A 26599-nucleotide genomic window follows, 5' to 3' on the forward strand; every position below is an offset into this window, starting at 1 on the left:
TTAAAAACACCGCCACTGCTCAGACCTGCGCGTGCACGTTCCATCTACATTTTCGCAATGCCCGCCTCCTGCGTCGTGATTGGCTGTCGCTCTTCAAAAGCTGTCTATGATTGGTCAGTTTGGGGGTCACTCATTACAGTCCGCCCAACCACTGCAGTCAGCGATTAGATGGAGGGCGGGGCTTATGGGAATACGGGTGGGGAAAAGTAACGTCTTATTTGTGTCAGTGCTGAACTTCGAGGAAGTGTTGGATAATTTCAACTAGGCACTGCTTCACCTGACGAGCAACGATGGACAAGTTGCGTCGTGTATTAAGTGGTCGAGATGAAAATGAAGAAGTGGGACTTACATCACAGGTACAGCAAGAGAACGTGTGTTTGTTTGCAGTGTGTCTTCGTCTGTAATTGATAGGCCCCATAGAGTTTATGTACTACTGTAAATTCACACATTTTTTACTTCCTTTTAGTTCTTAGTACTGTCATACAGTAGAAGTAGCAGATGTTAATACCATGGTAATGGATGAATGCCATATTTATACAGCATGGTACTCCAGCGTCCTTCAAAGAATACTGTGGGAGTATGTTATGACCATCATGACCATGTTAAATAATAAAACCATTCTGTGTTATCACAAACCGTAGTAATACCATGGCGCAATTTAGTCAGGAGAAATAGTCTACATAAAGAGATTACAGTGCAGTGTTGCTCTTTTTCTGGTCTGTCTTCTATTTGTTTGCATAGAATTGTTATGTGATAATGATATTTGTTAACATTGCTGATTTTACATGCTTTCTGAGATGAAGGATCATGTGAGGTAAGGTCATGACCTCCGGATGTTGTTTTGAAGCTGACACTTAAACACACCTTAATACCTTATCCATTTAAAAAAACAAAAAAACAAAAAAACTAAAATAAGTACATTAAAGTCTTAAAGGGTTCATATAACAAAATATAACATAATAAATCAATTGATCCCTTTAAGATAAAAAGTTCATCATACTTTAAAACCATACTGTAAGCTCTACGGTGCTGTGACGTGTTGTTGTTTCGTTACACTGTTTAGGCTGTAATGCATGATGTTCATCACTCATGTGAATGATTATATGGAAAAGCCAGAATCATTTTCTTCCTGTCTTGTTCTTCCTGTGGGTCTCTGCATATATGCATCAGAGGCATTTTAATGAATCAGATGCCGTCATAAGCAAGTTTAAAGCATGAACTCTTGGTCTTTGTTCGTGGGGCATTATGAGCCATGTGACATCCTGTGATTCTTCTCCCAGATCCTGGACAGCACAACACTCAGTTTCGGCACACGGGTGAAGTGGTTTGTCATTTGTTTCGCAGGAGGGGTCCTGTGCTCAATACTTGTGAGTTAACTTTCCCCATTATTTCCCCATGATGGACTTTATCTGTCCAACCATTTGCAGCCACACTGACCTAGTGACTTTTGACCTAAGACTCTCAGACATTTGTTGTTAAGTTACTCTTTAAGACATAGTTCACCACAGGGCTTCAACTACCATAGTGAAAGTGAAAGTGAAAGTGACGTGTCATACAGCCAAGGATGGTGACCCATACTCAGAATTCATGCTCTGCATTTAAGCCATCCAAAGTGCACACACACAGCAGTGAACACACACACACCGTGAACACACACCCGGATCAGTGGACAGACATTTATGCTGCGGCACCCGGGGAGCAGTTCAAGGGCACCACAGTCGTGGTATTGCCGGCCCGAGACTCGAACCCAAAACCTTAGGGTTAGGAGTCAAACTCTCTAACCACTAGGCCACGACTTCCCCGAGGAAGACCTTGAGGAAGACAAGTACCCCCCCCCCCAGAAATGAGAAATGACCATAATGTTCCCCCAGATTTGATGTTTGACAGTATTTCAGATAAGTATTGTTACGTTAACTTTACATTTTTGATAAATTGTCACCCCAAATATTTGATTGTTGACAATATTTAGTTTACCGTTACGTCTGTAACTTGCCATTTTTGATGGCCAAATTGTTGCCCCCAATGTTTTATATTTGACAGTATATGACAAAAAAAAGTTTTAAAAGTTAGCAGTTCACACTCGTCAATGTCAAAAACTATTGAGAGGGCCAATCAAATCAAAGGAGGCGGGCTTTACTGCTCACAGAAACTGAAAAAACCAGCGCGTCTATTTGTTTTAACAGCAAAAGAGTGAGGGGTAAGATGAAAGTAGTTAATGACTTTTTTATTTGTATTTTTATTTTTAAAGTTTGGAATTGGAAACATAAGCTGTTTTAAGTGATTTGTGTCATTCACTTGAATGTGTTGAGACTAGAAGGATTTTTCTGTTAATGTTGAATGGGTACATATTTTAAAATAAAAATATTATTTATTTATTTTTTTACAGTACTTTTGTTTTTCTTTATCTTTATTCTTCTAAATCCATTTAAAATCTTAATCTTTACTTAATCTGTAAATAAAAACACCACTCCCATTGGGTTATTTTAGATAAACCCCAAAAAAAAGTCCCTCTCATAACCACGTCACATTCATGATGTGGTTATGGCCTTGGTTCACCCAAAATCAATTAAATTTTCTCACCCTCATGATGTTATTATTTAGACTAATAGGCTAATCTCCTCCAAAAATCTCATTCATACTTAATTTAAAAGTGCAGTGGTACCAAGCACCATCCATTATTGCATATCACATAAGTTCTTGCAGTGCGGTGAATAAAGACTAATATATGCACAGTTTGGATATACTTGACTGTAAAAGATATTTGAGTAGTTTTAGCCTAATAATAATAACAGGTTAAATTTTCTCACAAAAAAAAAAAAAAAAAAAAAGGGTAATTGACAGCAAAACACTGTTGCTTCTTGCAATGCAATACATGTGAATGATCACATGATCACAAATGGGTGAATTGGGCGCCCTAATGATGCCACCCTGTTCCTCTTCCCCCTCACAGTTGCTTTCAGTTGGTGTGTGGTTTGGCCACAGCAGAGTGATAACACTTTACTGATAACACTTACAGCGGCAGCCATAAAGTATGCATTTGTAGATTTCTGTACATTGTACCAGGGAGTATTTTTTTTTTTTAAAACTAGAACTGTGTGATTCAGAAATCTATTAAAAATCACATTCACACCAGTTTCTGGACTAGTCATTGCACGTAAACATTGTTAAACATGTTAGTTCTAATAAAAGCTCTAGCTTCATTTAGCATACTATGTTGTGTGTGTTTGATATTTTGTTATCGAATGCAACAATATTCATGTTGTATGTGCAATTAAGCTCCAAACACTGTTTAGGGCCACTGTATACTTTATGTAGCGCAAAGGCTTTGTAACACCACTAGGTGGCAGAACTGTTTAATTTGTTCATGTACAAACTCTGAACTTGAAAGTGGACGAATCAGAATGTTGTTATACCACAGACATGTTGTTTCAGAGAAATGTTTGAAAATTGATTAACAAGCTTCATTACATCTTCTGAAACAGGGAACTGCACTCCTCTTCTTGCCTAAAGCTGGTGTTAAATTGTTTGCTGTGTTCTACACCCTTGGAAATATTGCAGCACTTTCAAGGTAAGTGTAATTATTGCTGGGTTGTGGGCAAGCATGCAATGGCACATTCTCTTAAATGTTGATTCTGTATGTGTGATTAGATTAACTGTACATCAAGTGCTTTATAAGCCTAGTTTTGACACTTTCTACAGATATGAAACAGGCAAGAGGCACAAATCCCCCATTTTGGGGGTAAATTATTAAGTATGCATGCTACATAAAATGTTTTCAAACATAAAATTAATAATTAGTGAAAATAACATATTTTTGCAGACATAAAATATTAGTGTTGTCGCCTTGACAGCATGCAGGCTTAACTACTCAACCCAGCTCCCAAAATTATTGTAGCAATCACATATTTTCTTTAATTTAATATACATTTATCAATGACTACAACATTCGGTCTCAAACTGGTCAGCCCCTATTGGTTGACAGCTTAATTTTGGCTAAATCTACAAACTGGTTATCCTTCTGTCTTCTGCATACATACAGTACACTCAAGTATAACAATATATATAATATATATTATATAGCAAATGTCGACTGCCTGTTTTTTTATTTTATTATTGTAAAATGTAACTATTTTATCACCCAGCTCTTTATTTTAAGTTGGCTATATAAGTACATGTGCATGCATACATCTCTTACATAAATACAAATCTCAAAAGCAAATCTCAACTTCTTGATTGCTTGTATCGTTCCAAAATGAAAACTGAATTAGAAAATAGTATAGACACGTTCTATTAGAAAATTATGCAAGTTACATAAGAGCCCAGCTCTAGTCTTCTTAATTCAACTGTACGGCATGAAAATCTTAAGATATTCGAAACATTAACATCATGATTTTCTGCGAAGCTGCTTTGAAACAATATGCAGGGATCCTATGCCGTTTGGAAAAGTATGGACTTTTGATTTTAGTATTTTCTAGGTCTGGAAAAGTATGGAAAAAATGTTTGTGTTTCCAGACTATTGCCCCTATTGTGTTTTCTAAAACAGAAAATTGAGAATTTCTAAAAAAATAAATGTATCATATAAGCAGAGGGTTTTTCATTACAAATTGTATGTGAAATCATATCAGACATCTCTCTCTCTCTCTCTATCTATCTATATATATATATATATATATGTATATATGTATATATATATATATATTATAATATATATATATATATATATATATATAGCTATAGATATAGGTATGTCTGATATGCTTTCACATACATTTTGTAATGATATATATAAAGATCCAAATTTGTATGTCTTAGAAGTAATTCAAACGAACATTCAAATTGAACTTTTCTTCATTCAGACTTGTTTGTTTGTAGTGTTGTCAGAAGTCCCAGTATATCAGTACCAAGTCAGTACTGAAACTTTAAATATGTAATGATACCTGTCATTCTTTAGGAGTGGCGGCTGTTTTCAGTCGGTCCTGTGTGTATTTGTGTGAGCGCTCTAAGAAGAGTGTCGGAGGTTTCTATTTACAACCTGTTTTCACAGCATTGAGCATTGTAGCCCAGGGGTGTCCAGTCCTGCTCTTGGAGGTCCACTGTCCTGCATTCACATGCTTAATAAACATGTCTAAGTTAGAGAGAATCCGCTTCATACCACTTGAAACACTGCAGGAAAATTTGTCCCAAATCCAAATTGTTTTGCTCATGTGTGACACAGATCATTTAGTTTTATGACAATGTGAACAGCACAGACCGCGTGGGATCTGATCTTTTTGATTCTGATTTGGGCCGCTTCCATATGTGGTACTAAATATGATTCAGGTTAGGTGTTTTGCAATGCGACCACAGTCTGAATGATCATAGTACAATAATTCATGGTGACTTGGACTCTAGAACGACATAAGTCATAATTCCCCGCTGACTGGGAGTCACTTCAAAGATTTTATATAGCAGTAGTTCTTTGGTCACGTGGTAAACATTACAGAGGTTGTCAGGGGAGAGGCAGTTTTATGTTGTTTTATGGTGTATTACAGTAACAGCTCTATATAGCCATCTAAACGAAAATGAGAAATGATGCTTTGCCAAATAATTGAAATTAAATGTTACATTTAAAGAGGTCATATGATGCTGCTAAAAAGAACATTATTTTGTGTATTTGGTGAAATAAAATGTGATTATGTGGTTTAAGGTAAAAAAAAAAAAAAAACATTATTTTCCACATAATTGAGGTGTGCTGTGATTGGCCAGCTATCCAGCGCGTTGTGATTGGCCGAATGCCTAAAGCGTGTGACGGAAATGTTACGCCTCTTAACATATTGTGATGCCTTGTCCGGCCGGAGCGACGAGACAAAAACATAAAACCCATTATCAACGTGATATAAACATGATTTCTAGTCATGTCTTCTTTTGGAAGGCATAAACAAAGTAGTTTTGCTTTCTAAAAGAAACAGTGTCACACACTACAGTCTAGAGTGAGCAGAGGCGGGCGTCTTGAGAACAGTGCGGCAGGCGGAGTCTACGAAGGAGTGTACCTTGGTCTTGCAGCAACCACATGTGATGACCCCGGGCTGGACGCCTTTTTCGTCCACAGTGAAAGCCGATCCGGTGATCCACAGTGCAAAGTTGATGTATTTCCTCAGCGATCAGCACGGATCAGCTCCAGGCATGATGAACGAGTCTCAACTTTTATAAAGAATACCTCTTTGCATTTGAAAGAGTTCCACTTTAGTTGTTCCATCTTCACAGATCTTCTTTATTCACCAAGAGCTTGTAACACTTCAAAGAGAAAGCAAAATTTGAAATTGCATCATAAGACCCCTTTAATATTTTAATTTATTTCAGTTAACGTTTATTTTATTTCAAATTCGTTATGGTCTTAGTTTTAATTTTATTTTGTCTTGTTGTTCTTTTGTGCATGCGGTCAGTTCAGCACCGTTATTCGTTCAAATTGCAATCTGATGTTGGCCACATTTAAAAAATAATGTGAACAGCCATACAAAAAAAATAAAAAATCGGATCTAAGCAATAAATCGGAATTGAGCTCTTATGCTTGCAGTGTAAATGTAGCCTAATAGACTTGTTCTATATAACGATTTTCTTTGTTCTTCATTTTATTACTAACATTTCACTTGACCTTTTTAAAGCAATGTTTACATAATTGAAAAATGTTTATTTAAGGATACATGCTGTGTTAATGTATTATTATTAATCATATTGTGGGAGCAGAAGACCAAATCATCAACTGCCAATCACCCCAAGTGGCCTCAGTTGTCCAAAAATGGACCTGGACTTCAGGAATTTGTTAATGCCTCTGTTCCATGTCAGTTGAAGTCATGATTGCATAAAGAGGATGACAGGATTAGTCCTCTAAAACCATGCAGTTGGTGTGTTTCATAACTTTGTGCTTTGTCAATTCACCGGCTCAGAGGATGGCAAGTTATAACACTCTTTTTTTAAGTTGTCAAAGTCTTGTAACTTCTCTTCACAAATGTTCTCTGGCTCCCATTGACATGCATTGTCTTTTAAGTAGGGCTTAGAAGTGTGTTCTCCTCCTCTTACAGTGTTGTTGGGTTGCCATGTGGCAAGATGTTCTGTTCTCAAAGACTGAAACAGGTCTGTCTGGTTCTCTGGAATCATCAGCAGGCTGAACAGTCTCAGTAATCAATACAATATTTTAAATGGACGATTAAATTTTCTCTGCACGGTCTAGTATTTAATCAGTTGATGCTTCATTTTCCAGTGAGTAGTGGGCAGGTGTCACTAACTTTTATTACCTACAGAAAAGATATAAAGCACTGATAAAGAATCCAGGTCTTCTTGTGAGTTACGAGTTTATGAAGTTTATCAGATGATTTCTACTGCTCGTGATAGTTCACACCATGGCCGCTGTCAGCAGTTGTTATGTCATGAATAAAATTTCCCCTTTGATTTTGGGGTGAAATACTACCTAGAAGTTTTTGGATGTAATTGATGTGTAATATAGATACAATTCCAGAAAAGCATGACATTGCTGTGTCATAGAAGGCTTGAGGTCACTTATTTCCAATCATGATGCAGGAACCAGGAAGAGACCCAGTTAGTAACCAGGGCAGTGAGATGGAAAAATGACCCAGAAGAATTCCCCTGGCATTTTCCAAGACTGCACCTCTGCATATCCGGAGACCGCTTTTCACTTTAAAGAACTCAGCCCTGTGAGAAATCATTAAACTGAGCCATTCGGCCACTTCAGTAAAGATTTGATCAGGTTTGATTAGTAACCAGACTCTGTCCTTAATCACAGACTTGTCCTGACAGAGCTGCAGAGGTTAGGTCTTTAGAGTGAAGGGTCATGCTGTCTGGGTTACCTGTTTTAAATTCACACAACATTGGTTCTGGTCATGGTAGTGATTTGGAAATCTACTGGCATGACATATTATCAGGTAGCATCATGAAACCTCATTTAAAAACCTAGACCGATGCAGATCATGATGTTTATTTGCAACTCTGCATTTACATTCAGAAGACCTGTTGATCTGAACTGAGCTGTGGTTAATGGATTAAGACCTTGATGTATATTTGTTATACAATATATCATTCTCTTTTTTGCAATATAGTAATAAGAATAATGTTTCAAATGATTTTTTTTTTTCTTTTTTTTTCTCATAATGATCTCACACACACACAAAAGAAAAAAAAACCTAAAATAGGCTTAATTTTCTTTCTTATTTATTACTTTTAAAAAAATGACCTGAGCATATTCTTGACAGGTTTTGTGAGTTCAGATCGTTCATATCTTGGTCTTTCTGTTTTTGGCATTTAGCTTGAAGTAACTGTAGGTTAGAGGACAAGCAAGTGAGCAAGCCCTTTTTTCTTCTTTAGACTGTTAGACCATGTTTGAAAATGTCAGATTATGGCCGCACCGATGCCTGCTCTCGTAGGAGAGAGGATGACATCATGGCTGGCTCATGCATTAGTGTTTCTGTGATCTAATGAGTGTTCTGGTTAGGGTTGCTTGAGTAATGCGGGGGAGATGGGTTCAGCCTCCTGGGTCCTGAACACAGCCCGTCTCCATCATTGTGATGCTTACTGATTTTGCTGATGTCTCATTGCATAAATTAATAAAGCTTTATCGATTTAAGAATTATGCTAATTGGTGCCTTTGGTGTCTTCCAAAGTCACTCAAGTAAAAATCAATAGAATTTAGCTTTTTTTTTTTAAGGGCGGGAGATTTAAAATCTATACCTACTACCAAGAGCTTGGTAATATTCTTGTGACGTGACATGTGGTCACATATGGTGACCCATACTCAGAATGAGTGCTCTGCATTTATCCCATCCAAAGTGCACACAAACAGCAGTGAACACACACACACACACACACACACACATCGTGAACACACACCCGGAGCAGTGGGCAACCATTTTTTGCTGCGGCGCCTGGGGAGCAGTTGAGGGTTCGGTGTCTTGCTCAAGGGCACCTCAGTCCTGGTATTGAGGGTGGAGAGAGCGATGCACATTCACTCCCCCCACCTACAATTTCTGCCTACTACAAGCCTCAAACCCACAACCTTTGGGTTACGAGTCCGACTCTCTAACCATTAGGCCATATTCATTATAAATGTGTGATGATTTCACTTATGATAAAATTAAGGAACATCATATGTTATATCACAATGATTTTAATGTGTTTTTAATTTGCCTGTTTAGTTGCCTAGACATCAGTTGATCCTTCATTGACAGATGATTTAATAGCATCTGTTTAGTTCATATTAGTCAGTCTTTTCTACTATTCAAAATTCTGATTCAAAGTAATAATTAAATATCTTTATTTTGCATATTAATTTTTTTTTCTAAATCAAATTGGCTTGGTTGAGTTATTTAAATTTTTTTTCTCAAAACAGTAAGTTCAGGGGCCTTATCATACACGCGGCGCAAGTGTTTTTGCTCGTTTCAGTCCAATGCTGTTCTCATTTTCCCATCCTGCCCCACTTTGTTTAAATAGCAAATGCATTTGTGTCCATTTGTGCGCTCATGGTCTGAAAATGAGGTGTGTTCAGGCGCATTGCTGGCACAATGCTATTTTGAAGAACTGAAAATAGACTGTGCCATAGACCAACTCAAACCTGGTCTAAAGTCTGGTGCAATGTTTTTTCTCAACGCTCATACACACCGCTTATTAAACACACAGGGACGCACAGCAGCACACAAACATGACAAATATTAAAAATTAAAGGATTACAATGCAAAATAATATTATTGTGTAGGCTACATAAATATAAAAATGTCATACATGTCATAATGGATAGTCATCGCATGTATCAGAATTAGGCTACCTATTTCATCTCGGAGACGCGTTCTGTCTATGCGCTTGCCAATTATATATATATAATGTAAATAGTAAATCTGTCATGGCACGAGTGCAACTGGCTCTTAAAGGGAATGGGAGATGAGACTCTGATTAGTTTATTGCACGTTACGCCCAAAACACACCCATTACTCACTAAGAGAATAGGGAGAACCCTTTTAGAACATGTGCCCGGCTGACCGTTTTCCCGCCATAAAGTAGCAAAAGTGGATTCGTACACGCCCTGAGTGCACCTGTGCCGTGCGCTTTAGACCATGCGCTTAGATCGTTAAAATAGGGCCCCAGATCTCTGAACAGTTAATTACTTGTTCACACCAGATCTAAATTTCTTATTAATTTAGGCAAACTGCATATGTTTTGGAAAGTACAGATATGTACAAAAAAATTACAATTGTATACAATTTTCACAATAACCAAATGCATATTGCTTGATCTAACCTGACGAGTTGAATCTCTGTGAAATTTTAATATCCCTAAAAATTCTTAAAATTCTTTCATAGTGTGAGCTATCACATCCAAAATAAAAAGTTTCTCATGTGCATATTCTTCCTTTGTGTACTATAGTATTGACTTTTCCCAGTAAACTTTTACCTAGTTGAAATCTGTATATAAATAATGTTTGCATAAAAATTGGAATATCATCAACACATTTCTTTGTGGCTTGATTAATGACTGATTAATGCACCTAATGAGCACTTTGGCAGTACTGTGAGTGATGGATACGTGTGCCTTGTGAATTTGTCTAATTCTGTGTCACTCTTTTCACAGCACCTGTTTCCTGATGGGCCCTTTCAAACAGCTGAAGCGAATGTTTGAGCCCACCAGGCTTATAGCCACCATTATGATGCTGGTAAGAAAGAGCCTTTGCGTCAGCACTGGAGAGCTAATGAGAAAAAGGCATTTTGGAAAGGCAAATTTAACCTTGTAGCAGAACAGTGGACTCATCCTTGTTAGGTCCTCTTTTTACCTTGTCGTTATATTAGATAACAAAATGTCAAACCAAATGGAATGTGCATGTATTTAAGAAAAAATAATAATTGACTGTTGGGTAAGGCAACATATTTCAAAGTCATAATCATAAATAGACAGAATATTGATGTAGTTGAGTTAAATTAATGTGAGGAAGAGACTGTGGAGTGATATGAGACAATGAAACTAGCGTAGCTACATAGGAAACAGTTTGCCTGGGACATTACAGATAGCAGGGCAGAAGGAATGCTTCAGCCTTTTACAGTCACAAATCTGGAAGCTCTTAAAGGGACTACGAGGCATTAAGAGATTCGAAGGACGGTTGTAGTAATCCAGAAAAAATCCCAGCGACTCTTTGTGACACTTTCCCCTGTAATCTGTGTTTGGTCTGAATCTGTTCACACTTGCTCAAGCACAGCACAATATGAAGCTTGTTGTAACCAGACTATCAAATGATTGTTATGTATTTCTGTGCAGACGTATGATGAGCACCTTCTTATGATGTTTATGATTGTAGTTATTATTAAAGATTCAAAGTATGAAGTGCACTAGAGTTATTTAATTACTCTGGATTATTGCCAACTATAAAGAGAATGATGGGTGTTTAACTCACTAATATCATATTATCTGGATTAATCCCAGTTTGTTTATCTCACCAGCTGTTAACAGGATTTTTGTTTCCACATATATACAAGCATAAACATCAATGGGAATTATTTTTGCTATACCTCATTGTTATTTGATCACAGTTTCTTAACCAGTGTGTGTTTTTTTCCTCAGCTGTTCCTTGTGCTGACACTATGTGCAGTGTTTTGGGTAAGCTTCCCCACAACAGGTTTATTGCTGATATTTGGTTGACTGTCCATTTAAGAAAATGTACATTTTTTTTATATTTTGTTTCTCTTTGTTTCCCTGCAGTGGAACAAAAGGGGCCTGGCGATCATCTTCTGTATTTTGCAATTTTTGTCCATGACATGGTAGGTGATAGATTGTCAATCGTCTTTAAAAAAGAAGAAAGAAAAAAAATGTTTATAAGATTTTTTTTATTTTATTTTATTTGTATCTTTGCTATAAATTTATCCTACTCTTAGTAACTTAATTTTAGTACTTATGTTCAGTAGATTACATATTAAAAATGGTTTCTAAAAGATTTTTAAAGAAATAAATTTTTCTGCTATTAGTGGAACTGAAAGTACTGTAACTAGAAAAATTATGTTGTTGTTTTTGTTTTGTTTTTTCAGAACAAATGTGAAATGTCATGATAATGTGATATATCATGATATTTGTGTTTGTATATCTGTACGTTTGTGTCATGACACTTATCCTGAAATTTAACCAGTAGGCCAAACGCTAAATCACTCTAGCAGCTAAAGACCTGAGCAGTTTTGGTTTTGCTCTGCCCAGGGTACCTAAAAATAAATTAGCAGCTTGCTCTGCTCTTCCCTGGTTCCCTGCTGCCTGGGCATCTCTACTTGTGTAGGCTCATAACCTGTTAATTAAACTATGCGTGCAATTTGTCATCATTGTCTGCCTGCTGGTTTAGAGGCAGGAGGTTGAGTCTTTGGCAAGGTGAGGAAGTGGGCCAAAAATAGATGCATGATCAGGGTGACTGATGTGACTAATGAGAGGTGTGATTACTGTAAGTACAGTATTGTAGGTGTAACTGATGGAAAATGGTGTTCATTAAGACTGAAGTAAAACATTCAATCAAGAATCTAGCTAAGAAAAAAAATGCAAGCATTTTATATTTATTTTGCAGGCAAAAAAGCTATTTTTATGACTGATAGTGTAGTGATTAATGAAGCACAGTTCACACAGAAGCCACTTTTCTGTTGGTCATTACAGTGAATCCATGTGAACAACTTGAACCTGTTGACTGTGGAAATCTTTTGTCCTCTTTATGCCAAGAAATGAAATACCTTAAATTTAGTGGCTTGTGCTATTTCTGTTCTAAGCAATCAAACCATTTTTATCTGCTGGGTGTTAAAACATAGAAACATAGACCTATACTGAAGGAAGGCTATATCTAGAAACTATAATAGAGAAACCACCCTAGCAACTGCATAGGAAAGCTTTGGCAACCCCCCAAAACCACGAGCACCTTAGCAACCACCCAGAACCACCTAGCAGTGCCCTAGCAGCCAACAAGAAGACTTTAGCAACCTGACAAAAATGCTTTGGCAGCTCTCAGAACCAGCTTGCAGTGCCTTTGCATTGAGGCAACAACACAGATTTCATTTTTTTTTTAACGAAATGTGAAAGCTGCTTATCTGTTTCACTTTTGCACTGCTAACGGTAATGTGCCATTGATCAGTGTCAGTGTGGAACATCAGCATCATCAGCACAAGCATATTAAGATTATGAGCTCAGCCATTTCAGTATATCTTTCCCCCTAACTGTAAGTTTGCACACACTTGGAGTTACAAGAGGGAGCTCCTAAAGGCTGCTCACTGCTCAAGAATGATAGTAAGAGACGGGCAGATGGGCAGTGTTCCCGTGCCAATAAAGCAGCTAAGCAGAACTGGGCAGCAGAAATAATCTGATCCTCTAAGCATGTCTTGACCCCTTCACTTGGCTATGAGCAGGTGCACAGGTGCTGAACCAGGTGGACGGGGCTCACCGCTTCATTATGCAACAAACTCTGCGACACTAGAGAGGAATGTTGTGTGTTTGTTGAGTGATTTTTATTTGTAACACTAAACCTAAATGTCTAACTTCATATGCGTTCCACACACATGGTTTCTCTCTGTTAGAACTAGAACAGAAAAGTTCTTCGAAACAAAATTTGACTATTGGTTTGACAAAGCTTTGCCTGAAAGTTTAAGAAAAGTTTTGAAAAGCATTGAACTTTGAAGGTTATATAGTATTTTACACAGCATTTCTGGTTTGATAGATAGTCAGACGAACAGAGAGGGAACACCGTGTGCGTGTATGTGAGGATGGCCATTTAAGAGCTCCTGGCTGCCCAGTTTTTAACACTTCAGTGGGACAGATTTTATTGGCCATGTAATTGCTGTCAGTTTCACTGTCTTTAACCGCATGTAAGAAGATAGTACTGGGAAAACTGCATTAACCACACCTAAAAACTGACATCAGTCACTCTAGCAACCGCTTTAACCGCATGTAAGAAGATAGTACTGGGAAAACTGCAGGGAGGATTCCTTGATGCTAGACATTTCTGAGAAGCTGTCAGTACATTAGCATTTCATTTGAAGTTAGTTGTGTGTAACAAATCCCTAATCAGATTTTCAATCAGTTGCAACATGGGGCTTATTTTTTCAGACATATTTTAGACAGTATATCCTTTATATTTTATATTTACTTAAAATCTCATATACATAAAAACACATAAAAAAAAAAAAAATGATATATATATATATATAATCTGTTATAAATGTATTTATATAATTTGTATATAAATGCTGAAATTATGCATATATTTATTTAGAAATGAAATTAAATGTAAATTTACAGTAAAGGCATTTTAATGTTATATGATACAAAATATTACTAAAATACATTATATTTCTATTTCTAATACATTAACTTTCTATTCACCAAAGAAGCCTGAAAAAAGTATGACGGTTTCCACAGAAGTAAGCAGCACAACTGTTCTCAGCACTGATAATAATAAGAAATCATCTTCAGCACCGAATCAACTAGAATGATTTCTGAAGGATCACGTGACACTGAAGACTGGAGAAATGATGCTGAAAGTTCAGCTTTGTTATCATAGTATTTGTTTTTAAAAATATCAAAATAGAAAGTTATTTTAATAATATTTCTTTTGTATATGTAGCCTTGGTGAGCATAAAAGAAAACACACTTAAACTCACTATGAAAGCATGTCTCCTATTACATCATTTCATTACTATAAAAGCAAGCTGTAACTGGCATCTATGACATACACATGGATTCACTCTTTTATTTTTCGATTGTTTTGTTTTTTTAATCTGCTAAGCTTTTAATGGGACATTAGGTATTAACACTATGTGTTTGTGTGTTTTAGGTATAGCATCTCCTACATTCCATTCGCACGGTAAGTAAATGCCTCCTCAACTTTGTTCTTCAAAATTTATATAATTTTACATTTTATCTAAAAACTTTTATCTAAAATGTTGTGCATTTTATTTAGGGATGCACCAATATCACTTTTTTCAGACCAAGGCTGATACTGATACTTTTATTTTTGGCACTTGCCGATACCGAGTGCCAATACCTGTATTTTCATGCCATTTGTAATTTTTGAAAATACTGTGTGCAGAAACCAAAATAATATGAATAATGTTAGTTGGCTTAGTTCATTTAGCAAATAGATATTTTCTTCAGTTATTTTCACACTTAATTATGGCCATTAAATGTATTGTAGAAGCTTTTGTTACTTTCACTCTTCATTTTATTTCATCTTTAATTTAATAGCACATTAGAGCTGCTCCATTGCACAAGAGGTTTTCCTCATACATATCTTGTAACAGCAATGAACTTATTTTCTGAAATATAAGTCAGGTTTTTTTTATCACTTGAATCATGCTGTGAGTTATATTCCAAAACCACAAATATATTGCAGTTAATCTCAAGCAAGCAAAACAAGCACAATGCATGCACACATTTATATTGGTGCAGAATGAAAGAGACACGTACAGGCTGCTAGTTTCCCGTATCATTTAAAATAAAGTTGTGTATGCTTGACGTTTAAAAAAAAAAAAATTGTTTATAGTGAATGTCACTAGAATTTTTGTTAAATCCAAATGATGCGATTGCTAAGAGAGCAAACAGCAATCAAGATCATGCAACAGAAGTGTGCTCTCTCTCTCCCTCTCTCTCTCTCTCTCTCTCTCTCTCTCTCTCTCTCTCTCTTTACTGTCAAGTAACTTTAGTAACTTGTGCATTGTTTTACTTACTTGCTTTTGACATAACCGACCGAACAACACACTTTCCAGTGAATGTTTAACATCATATTAATTGCATACATGCACTTCATAGACATCCTTAATCTCTAATAACTCCATTCTACTCTCTGTGTATTCTCTCTGTGTTTCTTTGTCTGGGCACAGCATTGTTCACATGCTGTGCAGTAACGGCTTTTGGTATCGGGCCTTTTAATGAGTATGAGTACAATACAGTATCGGTGCATCCTTAATTTAATTATTATTATTTTATTGAACAGATAGTTTCATCACTGAAATATGATTTAATGTTCGTAGATGTTGTAAAATAAGGCAGTGAGAGGCTGTTCATTCCAATGATTTTAGCACGACAAAGTCTGCTGTGTTGCTTGGCAATCATAAAAGGTGTACAGGTAAAAAAGTTTAATACAAACAATATGTGCACTGTTATTGTATTCCTGCAGCTAGTTAAGCATGATAATATAGCCAGGTTTGTATGGGCTCTAACAAAGATGTGCGACACAGGTTAACCATGTGATAAGTCATCCAAACTAAATTATCTCAAATGCCAGTGTAAATCCCAGTTAAGTTTGGTAGAAGCTTGTCTCCAAATGGCAGCGTGTCAGACTGTGACACCCTCCCTCAGTTCATGTTTGTTGGGTGGGATTGGGTTGTGCACACATGGTGAGCTGAATTCCCTGAATGAAAACGTGTTGTTATTTACTCATGGCCTTGCGGCTGTTGGCCTTCACCATATGGCACTAATCCCCTGCTGAAGCGCCGCTCTCCCAGTGCCATGCAGAAGGCTGCTTGTTTTTCCACTGCCTCATCATGAGCCTAGTAAAGTTCTTTATCTGATACCTTAACAAAGATGTGTAAGAGGCATTTTGCTTATCCAGATCTGTTTCTTTGTTGGGGCTCTTTGTGGCAACCACTCTTAGAAAAAGCTGTCATTGGGGCGGTACCTTTCAAAAGGTTTACATTAGGTACCTTTTATCTACTAATATGTGCACTTTAGGTACTAATATGTACCTTTAAGGAACCAATATGGAAACTTTGTGTACAAAGGTTTACCTTGTGTAAAGGTACCGCCCCAGTGGCAGCTTTTGTTTTTTCTGAGAGTGTACAAAGTGTGCTCTCAGTTGTTGAAAGTGTGTTATATCTTGGATAGGGTTGGGCCATGTCTACAAATTTGGCATTGGACGATGTCTACCGTGAAACATCGCGATGGACGATGACATGGGCGGGGGTGGGGTTCAGGGGGTTGGAGTTAGGGGGTGTGCACGAAGCGTCCTGTGTGAAAGCCACTAAGGAAAAACAACTAACAATTCCTAACACCGTGTCTACACCGAATGCGAGCGGCGTGGCAAAAAAATACTCTAGCATGTTTCCTAAATATTTGCATTAAAATGTGTGTACCGTATCAGAATGTCTGTTTTTGTTTTGATCTGTGTGATTCCGCCCACACTCAAATTACCCAATAGGATTTCATCACCCTGGAGTTGGGCTGGAAACACAGCCATGGAAGCCAGCAAATGAGCTGGGTCAGAGATGGCAGATTCTACCCGACCTAAATAGCCTCAGCATCCATCTAAAAAGCTCCAGAGGCATATTAAAATGAGGATAAATCAATTCTTCTTCTTATAGTTTAAGGCTTGTAGCCTTGCATTGTTAATTGCGCTCGTTCCTGTTGCGTGTCCTCAGTCTGGTAACCCGTGTGAGCGCCGAGTCTGAGGAGGAAGGGGTGAGAGAAACAACTCTCTCCAGTATTGTGAATCTTCATCGCAGAGGAAGGTTATCAGAGTATAAGAATTTTGGTCTGGAAAAAAACTCGAAGAGGATGGTTATCAGTAGGGATGCACCGGTTGACCGGCCATAAATCGGAACTGGCGGGTTTTTGCTTAAAATTCGCGATCGGCAATCGGCCGGTTTTTGGTCTTTTTCCGGACGATTTTTCCGGAAGTGCGCCCGCGTGCACAGAATACATTGTAATCATTGGCTATGTCATTTCTGTGGCAGTATTTCGAAATCTGTGCGCAGGACACGGGCAGCCGTTTAGCACTGGAAGTGCAGGGCTACATGTCTGAGGCACAGATAGCAGGAAGCGAACAGCCGTTGGTGTACTGGCGCACAAATAAGAGCCCCTTTCCCTGCGCTCACTGAAGCTGCGCGAGCGTACTGTACCTGTCCCGCCCTGCACAAGCGTACAAGACAGTGAGGCGATGTTCAGCTCAACTTCTCGCGTGTTGGATGAGAAACGAAACAGACTAAACTGAGACAAACTGAAATGTTTTTTTTTTTTTTTTTTTTTTTTTGTAAAGTAGAACTTGCTTACACGTTAGAAAAGACAGAAGTAAACATCAGTTCTGTATGGGATGATTATTTTTATTTTACCTTAAAATTACATAGACTTAATTTGATTTAAAAATCACCTGCTGTAGAACACTGAAAAAAAAGTGTTTCATTCATCCAATTAAAACATTTTAGGGTAATGAATCACATCTATATTTTTTTAACTCAAGACAATAGTTATTTATTTTTCATTGGCTCAAGTAAAAAAATATAGATGTGAATCATTACCCTATTTTTTTTAATTGGACAAATGAAACACTTTGCATCTTTGTTTTATTCGCACCAACATTATTTGATTTTAACATTTTGGAATAATTTATTTATTTACATTTTACATTTGCATTTATGCATTTAGCAGACGCTCTTATCCAAAGCGACTTCCAGTGCATTCAGGCTAACATTTTTTTACTTAACATTTATATATTTATAATATATGCTATTTATATAGCATACTTTTATTTAGTCTCACTGGTAAAGACCTTTTTTTATTTAAAACCAATTTTAAAAACTAAAATACTGAATGTGGATTAAGAAACCTCTTATTGAATGTGTGTTGATTGTGTTGTTTGGATTGTAGAACTATGCAGTTGTTGCCTTTAATTTCACATGACCAAAAGCCATTTTGGCCTATTAAATACCAAATAAACATCTTGTTTATGCACACTTTCCTTCTTTCTTGTTTGTTGCTTAAAGATTTAAAAAAAACGGAAATCGGTTTGAAAATTCAACAAAATCACCACTATAAAATGTCAACTTTTATGTACAAGAAACACTCAAAAAAGTTACAAAATATCAACAAAAGACAACAAAACAATCAAAAAAGTGTAAATAAATGAATACAAATAACACAACAAAAAAAACAAAATGCATAATAAAACTGCAGGTGAAAATCATAAAAGGGATGGTGCAAAACAAATAACGTAACAAATCAAAAAAAAATTCTAGATCGTGATAACTTTCTAAACTAAACTAAAGGCATCGTAAACAACTCACAGCACACAAAACATTCAAGAGGCTTTGACTGGAAATAATCTTTATAACATATAGCATCTCTAGCTGCAACAGACAACCCCCCTCCTTTCCTGCCAGAGGTGCTGGTGTGTGTTTCTGATGGATTCTGACAGCCAGGTTGCCCCATCCCCCCAACCTTACGCCCTGCCTGCTTCAGAAAACAATTCCTCCTGAATGATTCCCTCTGTATTCCACCTGCTGCTTTAGTTTCATTCGAAGACCAAACCCTTGACTCCTCTTTCCATTTATCTGTAGATGATTCATCTATAGACACCATTGTTTCATTGTTGATTGTTTTCCTAGAAATAGCCTCACCCTTCATCAGGCTCAGTAATGCTGTTGTTGAGTGGCTTGGAATCATGGGTTAGGGCTCTTTTCATTGTGTTTCTACTGGATTAGCATGAGCAGGCTCCACGTCATCAGCTGTTTATCCCACTGATCTCTGTTTTGAACAATGGGCTGTGCACATGTTTTTTGAGGAGCATGCTGCATATCAGCAATCTAATAATGTGATGATTTTAATGCGCTTTTTATTTGGCCATTAAGATCCTTAAAGATCACGTCATTAGATTAGATTGACTGCCCTTCTTTGTCTCTAGAGTATGAGTGTATTAAGATGTTAAATAGTCCTTCAAACAGTTCACCCTCATCTTGTTTGAACCATGTATGACTTTATTTCTTTTGTAATCATTAAATTCAAAACTAATTCTACAATTTAGAGTAGAATCCCTCAAAAAAAAATCTCATGAAAGAAATCTCATCATATATTGAAAGTTTCAAATACTAATAGAAAACACATGTTGCTATACTATTATAGTCTTTGTTAATATTTTGAATTATGAATTATAAATTGTCAGTTAAAATTTGTTATTTTGCTGTTTTTAACTTTAAACAAAAATAAGAAATGTTGTCTTGGCAACTAGCTAAATTAAAATATGTTTCAAGCTTTTTGTATTTTATTTTATTTTTATTTCACTTCATATTTATTTCAATTAATAAAGTTTTTTATTTTATTTTTAATTTCACTTCATATTTATTTTATTTCAAGCAATAACAAATGTTTATACTATGTGAGATACTGAAAATATTAGGCTGAGAAATATTATCTTAGGCCTAATATGGAGCTAATATTGCATTAAGCGTCTTGGCAACTAAACAGTATATGCCATCTTGAAATAATGGTTCTCTTGAAAAAATATATATATAAATATATAAATAAAATCAAAAAGCTTTTTTTAGCTTTATCGCCCAGTCCAAATATTTACCCCTCCTATTCTGTATTCTCCTTATGTGTAACAACATAACATATTTATATTTGTGGGAATAATATGCTAAAAAATAATCCCTTAATGTCTCTGCTTTTGTATTAGCCCAAAATGTTTTTTTGCTCTCTGGTTATTAAGTTCAGGCTTATTCAGCTTTTTTTAAGGAAGTCCGCTCACTGCGCTGGAGAGCCGGAGCTTCCGTTGCTCCGATATTTCGTCAGAATGCAGGGGGACTTAATCGTCATTTATTTATGTGCTGTATGTGCAGTGCTTTTAAGGCTAAACACTAAACAGTCTCCTGATAGCGCTGCAGGAGGAATGAGTAACACATCTGCAGACGTTCGTCAGTCCCCCTCCTTAATCTGTTGTTCTTTTTTTTTTCTCTACTCTTTCTTTTAACCTTGACTGCTTTAACGCCTCCTCCACTTTCTGTGAATTTTGAGCATGACAAAGTCTGCATAGCAACACATTTAGAGAGGGTGACGGATGCAGAGGCGGAGGAGAGAGGAAAAAGGGTGGAGGCTGAGGCGAGGAAGGCACCGTGACCTTGTTCTGCTGTTGCCTTGGAGACCGCGATGGTTACTTCATCTTTTACCTCCACATCAGGACTGGGCGACATTGCTAAAAATGTTTTTCAGCCTAATAATTTAATCTCAATATTTATTATGTATTTGCTATCCTTTCCTAATAAGACAGGACCATCATTTTCAACCAAAAAAATAATAAAAAAATTATATATATATATATATATATATATATATATATATATATATATATATATATATATATAGAAAACATAAAAGAATCGTAAATATATATATATATATATATATATATGAATTAAATTAAATTTTTTACATAAATTACTTAAGTCTAATGCTGTTCTTGTAACAGAAATTTAAATCTGATACAGAAAACATAAAAGAATCGTAAAACGGGTCTAAAAACATGACAAAAACAGTCTAATAAAATGATCTGTAACACAACTATTTTTCACTTTTAGTTCACATTAACTAATATTAACAAATGGAGCCTTATTGTAAAGTTTTACAAAATGGTATTTAGGAAGATCGCTGGGCCAAAAAGTGCATTACAGTCATCAGAATCTAGGGGGGTCAGTCATGCAATGGTTTCCCGCCAAAACAAAATGAAATATGCAAGAGCTCTGCCCAACTACAACAAAGAAAAAATCGTTCAAAACAAGCCCCCCCTTTTTTCAGAACAAAGAATTAAATTGAATGTTAAGGTAATAAAGCGCATTAATGTGGAGCTATCGGGTTATTTGGGATTAAGTATGGTTTTCATCATCAGTTTTTCATTATCCATCTGTTTCTCTGGATTTTGCTGTGAGCCTCCCATCCATATGTAATACTCTTTATTGAGCTGTCAGCTGTAAACATAAATGTCATTTTGTTTTCACAGGGATGCTGTTATGAAGTGTTTCACCACCTGTCTGAGCTGAAGGATCCAATATTTCATCTAAAGACCAGTCCTGCATAGTAAATGTCAAAAAAAGGATTGTTTTTCTCTTTCATCTCCAAACCATCTTAAAATAACATGTCCTCTTTTGTCTTAATATAATAATTTTAAAAGAGAATTGTGTAATATTAAGAGTGAATGTGTAATATTTGCATTTATTACAAGCCTTACTGTTTTATATATATTTATATATATAATATATAATATATAATATATATATATATATATATATATATATATATATAATATTTCTAAGGTTTTTTTGTTCTTTTAATTTTGTGTGTGGCATATAAATGCGTAATAGATAATATACTGCCGGTTAAATCTGAGTGAAAATAAGTGCCTTGTTATAATGTGATGTTTATAAATGAACTCAATTACTGTTCACTTTTGTACAGAAAAAAAAAATGCATTTCTACCAAATATATTAACATAAAATGGGAGAAAAGCCTTTTCGTATGATACCATGCACCAAATAAATAAATGCAGTACTCCAGCTTTGTTCATTCGTTGTTTTGTGATTTTATTTGTTTGTTCCACAAGGATTTAATGTGTCATATGTTATAATCTTCAGCCTGATGTGTTCAGAATAATGATGTGTGTAATGTTGGTTGTCTGAGCCCAGGGCAACTCAGACAGCTGTCTCACCACACACTGAGTCTCAGGAGATCAGCTGATGGCATCTAACTCTGTCACTTTTATTTATTTATTTAATTTTTTTTTGTCATTAATCTATGAAGCAATACGTTTTGGTTTAATACACCTATACGATTGTCTCTTGCATGCTGAGATATAGGTTTGCAGCATCACGTGTTGTTCACATGACCTAATATCCTAGAGTAGCTGGTCTGTTTTTAGACCGCTTAATTAAGGAACAGTGGTTCCACAGATGCGGTTACCATGACAACTGTGGGAGTGCAGTGTTTTCTTGAGCATCCCTCCTCCACAACATACTTCTATGCACAATGCTGATCACGTGTCAGTAATTACCGTGGTGAGATTGTGGGTATAGCTGTCGGTGAACCCTCCGGTTTATGGCTGAGAAGATGCTTTAAATTTTACACTGCAAAAAAACAAAGAATATATAGGCTGTATATCTGATGTACAGATGTCTAGTCCCACATATATATCAGTTCTCAGAGCATTTCATATCTGGCAGCACATCAGGTTGCAAACCATCAGTTTTCATCTTGGATCATTTTGAAGTAATGATTGAGATTGAGAAAGAGTTTTGCCTGCAATCTCTGTGATTTCATTCTGACAATCTTTGAACGTTGTTTCCGAAAATGAACCTCTCTTTTGTGTGCTGCTTAACAGTAAGGATAAGCCTATTGATTTCCCCTCATTTCACTGGGGCTGAAACACTTCACATTGGCTGGGTGACAGAACAGCTGTCACTGTGAAATTACGAATTGCTGGAAAGGAGGGCGACAGATCGATAACGATGGAGGCCGCTTGTCTTTAGCCTCCTCTGTGTTCTGCCAAGGTCACCAAGGAGAAAATATTGACGATCAGCAAAAAAGTGCTGCGTTATAGCGGCATTCCGATACATCGCTATTTCAAATCTGTTATTCTGTACTAATTCCTTAAAGAAAAATAATCATGTGCAAATAATCAGTGCCCCCAAAACTATTCGGACACTTGTGTTTAAATGATTCAATAGTCAATATAACAGCTTTCGTGTGGTAACGCTTAGGCTACCACAAAAAAATAAAATAAAATAAAAATAAAAAAAGGACGCGTAGCCTACAGTAGATGTAAATTGGCCGTTCATTTCTCAAGCCAAAACTAAAATTGGATATAACTATTTTTATTAGACTAAAGTCATGTTAAAATAATTGTAATGTTAAGAAAAGGAAATGGTATGGGTGTCATTAAATTGGATAGAAAACCATATTAAACGGACGCATTTATTTTGAAGCACAAGCACATTTTCAAGAAAAGAGACATAGAGATTAAATAAAGACAAAAAGGATGTTGTGACATATTCATGGTTAATGACGAACTACACAAGTGGTTACGCAGCTAGAACAGTGTGAACTTGGCTGTACTATTTTGTATCGCACTTGTGTGAGCATGGCTTTGTTGTTTTTACTTTTATGCTGTAACCACGCCCCTTTTGCATGACACTACATAAAGCCCGCATATGCCCCGCCCCTTGTCAGTCTAGAATTGAAATGCGGAGCGAGAAGAACTACTGCGTCTAATACCCAAAGATCCGGTGGACTGAGGCGAATGGACCTATTTCTCCCATCATTTACGCACAGATTTCTACGTTATTTTGCGCACCGATAGCGTTTAAAATGCCTTTTCCGCCGATAAACCTGCACTCACGGATATCATCGCCTAGAAAGGAGCTGTTCAGGAAAAAGAAGAGCAGGGACAATGTCGCGGCTACTCAACCCACGTTCAGTCAAAGGACAGGAGACGACAAGGAATCGGAGAAAGATAAACTGTCCACATCGTGGGCATCGGCCAATTCAAAGCAGCTGGGACGAAGCAAGCCGACCAGAGTCCCTCCAGATCCCGAGACGGACAGCAAACATTCGTGGTTGAGCGTCCCCAAACCCTTGGCTACCTCATGCGAAAGCGTCCCACGGTCTAGTTCTGGAGAGTCTAGCCATAAATACGCCTCCAGGACCTCTCTAGCGAAAGAAGTAGGCGAGCAAGAGATCCACTTCTCCCTCAGTCTGACCCCCGAAGCCATCCTGGTCATCCAAAAGCGCAATCTGGAAAAGCAGATGATGGCCAAGCAACAGAAGTGCTGCGCTTCCGCGGACTTGCGACACCGGCGGGTTTTCCCATCCAAGAGAGCCCAGGGCAGCTCCAGTAATAAGAGCTCCGGACCGGTTGCCAAATTGGACGGTTCCAATGACATTAGCACCATTGTGAAGATCTCCCTCCTCAACGATCAGTACAAATATGATGATGTGGAGTACGAGGAGGAGGATGGAGACGTGGACGAGACTGTCATGAGGAAATGTAAAGAGTGGCTCAAAGGTGTGGAGAGTGCTGCTGCTTTTGGGAAAGTCGATAAACTGTCATCTTTGCCTCATCTTAAATGTTGATACCCTGAACTACATCATTCCATAAAGAAAGGTCCACTGTGAAGACTTCAGTTCATGAGTCAGACACAAAAGTCACATAATATGCTTTTAGAAATTGTTGTCTAAAGGCTCATTCAGACAGAACGCGTTCTTGCGTTGAAAAACAGCAAATACAGTGACGCCTTTGTAAAAGTTCAGCTGTGTTTAACTGGACACACTGTCTTAAAACGCAAGACAAGTGTACATTGAGCAACAGTTCAAAAATAAAAATAGAAACTGCGCAAACGAAAAGAAAGAACATGACCTGTGTTTACATGGGTCTCGCACACGGGGCGCGCTCTTGTGTTCGCAATCACCTGAAAAGCGCAACAATGGTCTATTTTGAACGTGACTGTGCGATTTAAAATCTTTAACACAATAGAAAAAAAAAAAATAAAAAGAAACTACAATTCGTCGCAATGTTTACAAACACCAACAATTTAACCAAACACGATCAGATTCAATGAAAGAAGGCGTTATATATGAACGTTATTACAATAGAAAAGAACGCAGAGGCGTTTTATAAATTGAATGTTTCCACCATTACACGCCATTTTGCGTTGGCCAAAAATGTCCATGACGCGGCGCATATAAAACAACAATAAATAAGCATCTTAGTCTGAACGCAAGAACCCGTCCTTTGCGTAGACACACACACTGCACTGAGAAGTATTGCTGATCACTCAGAGAATTTGCAGGTAATGCAGGTTACCTTTACGCATTCACTGAGAAGCAGTAGTGTTTTGCACATTGCTATTGTTTTCACTTTGCTGGGCTGAATGACAGACATTGTTTCGATCTGTGGAAGTAACAGCCTGCGGAGAATTAACAGGGACACGATGCGAATGTCGACCAGTGAAATGCATCCAGAGGCCACTGTCCTTCCTTTGTGCCAGAAAACAATAGCTGTCAAGGAGACACTGTCTGAAAGCCTTAGAATAGACACTTAATATCTGAGACTTGTTAAAAGTCTGTGTGTATTATGGACTCGAGGACTGTTTGTATGACGAACCAATTCATCCAATGTATTTATTTTGCAATGTGGAGGTGTGTTTATAGGCTGGGTGTTGTTCCAAGTCATTTTTAAGGGTTTTTTTTGTTTTGTTTTTTTTCTCTCCACTTAAAAAATGACTTTTTTTCTCTCCCCTTATTATTTGAACGATCATCTGTGAACAACCAGTAGTTTTAAAATGGCATGCATATATAGGCTTTATACTGTAGTAGGCCCTGTGTGAATTATTGGTTATTCTGCGGTACAGAATCTTCTGTAAGTATTGAATTACTGCACATAATTTATTTAAAACTACATTATCTGCACATAAGTTATTTACATCTACAGTATATACATATATTAAGTGGGTAAAACTTGAGCACAACTTGCCTACAATGAACAAAGTGAAATGAATGGGCTACGTGCTATCAAAAGGCCTAAGGTTGTGAAGCTCGCACCATGACAACAACCCCTTAAACACAGATCAGACCTGAAACTCATCACACTTCGCTTTGAGCTCTTTCTGTGGAGTAGCTGAGTTTAACGCTACAATGCAAAATACTTAAAGTCTTTCAGCAAACTGCTAATTCTTGAGGTTTAGGCAATTGAGTTGGATTATATCAAATGTATGTACAGCCATTAACACACTATTGTGTTTAGTTAGCTGTTCGAAAAGCTGTTTGCTTGTGGGGAGGTCTAGTCTAGTTAGAGTAGGTATGT

At 36.9% G+C, this 26599-nt stretch overlaps 2 protein-coding genes across 2 annotated transcripts; both read left to right on the forward strand.

The window, feature by feature from the left end:
- The first annotated feature begins 183 nt into the window (after positions 1–183).
- LOC109063043 (vesicle transport protein SFT2A) lies at positions 184–22308 on the forward strand. Its single transcript, XM_019080118.2, has 8 exons — positions 184–356; positions 1281–1367; positions 3483–3568; positions 10609–10690; positions 11590–11625; positions 11728–11786; positions 14819–14848; positions 21746–22308. Exons 1-8 carry the CDS (start codon positions 291–293, stop codon positions 21783–21785), a joined length of 486 nt encoding a protein of 161 aa, XP_018935663.1. The 5' UTR covers positions 184–290; the 3' UTR covers positions 21786–22308.
- A 1642-nt stretch (positions 22309–23950) lies between these two features.
- On the forward strand, positions 23951–25113 carry LOC109068567 (proline-rich protein 18-like). Its single transcript, XM_019085338.2, has one exon. It carries the CDS (start codon positions 24106–24108, stop codon positions 24868–24870), a length of 765 nt encoding a protein of 254 aa, XP_018940883.1. The 5' UTR covers positions 23951–24105; the 3' UTR covers positions 24871–25113.
- The last annotated feature ends 1486 nt before the right edge of the window (positions 25114–26599 follow it).

The sequence above is a fragment of the Cyprinus carpio genome, chromosome A13 (assembly GCF_018340385.1).
Source record: "Cyprinus carpio isolate SPL01 chromosome A13, ASM1834038v1, whole genome shotgun sequence".
Taxonomy (NCBI): Eukaryota; Metazoa; Chordata; class Actinopteri; order Cypriniformes; family Cyprinidae; genus Cyprinus; species Cyprinus carpio.

Coding starts and splice junctions, on each gene's coding strand:
- LOC109068567 (XM_019085338.2), top strand. CDS start 24,106: ATGCCTTTTCCGCCGATAAACCTGCACTCACGGATATCATCGCCTAGA.
- LOC109063043 (XM_019080118.2), top strand. CDS start 291: ATGGACAAGTTGCGTCGTGTATTAAGTGGTCGAGATGAAAATGAAGAA. Junction 11,626..11,727: donor CACTATGTGCAGTGTTTTGG/GTAAGCTTCCCC, acceptor GTTTCCCTGCAG/TGGAACAAAAGGGGCCTGGC. Junction 11,787..14,818: donor CAATTTTTGTCCATGACATG/GTAGGTGATAGA, acceptor TGTGTGTTTTAG/GTATAGCATCTCCTACATTC.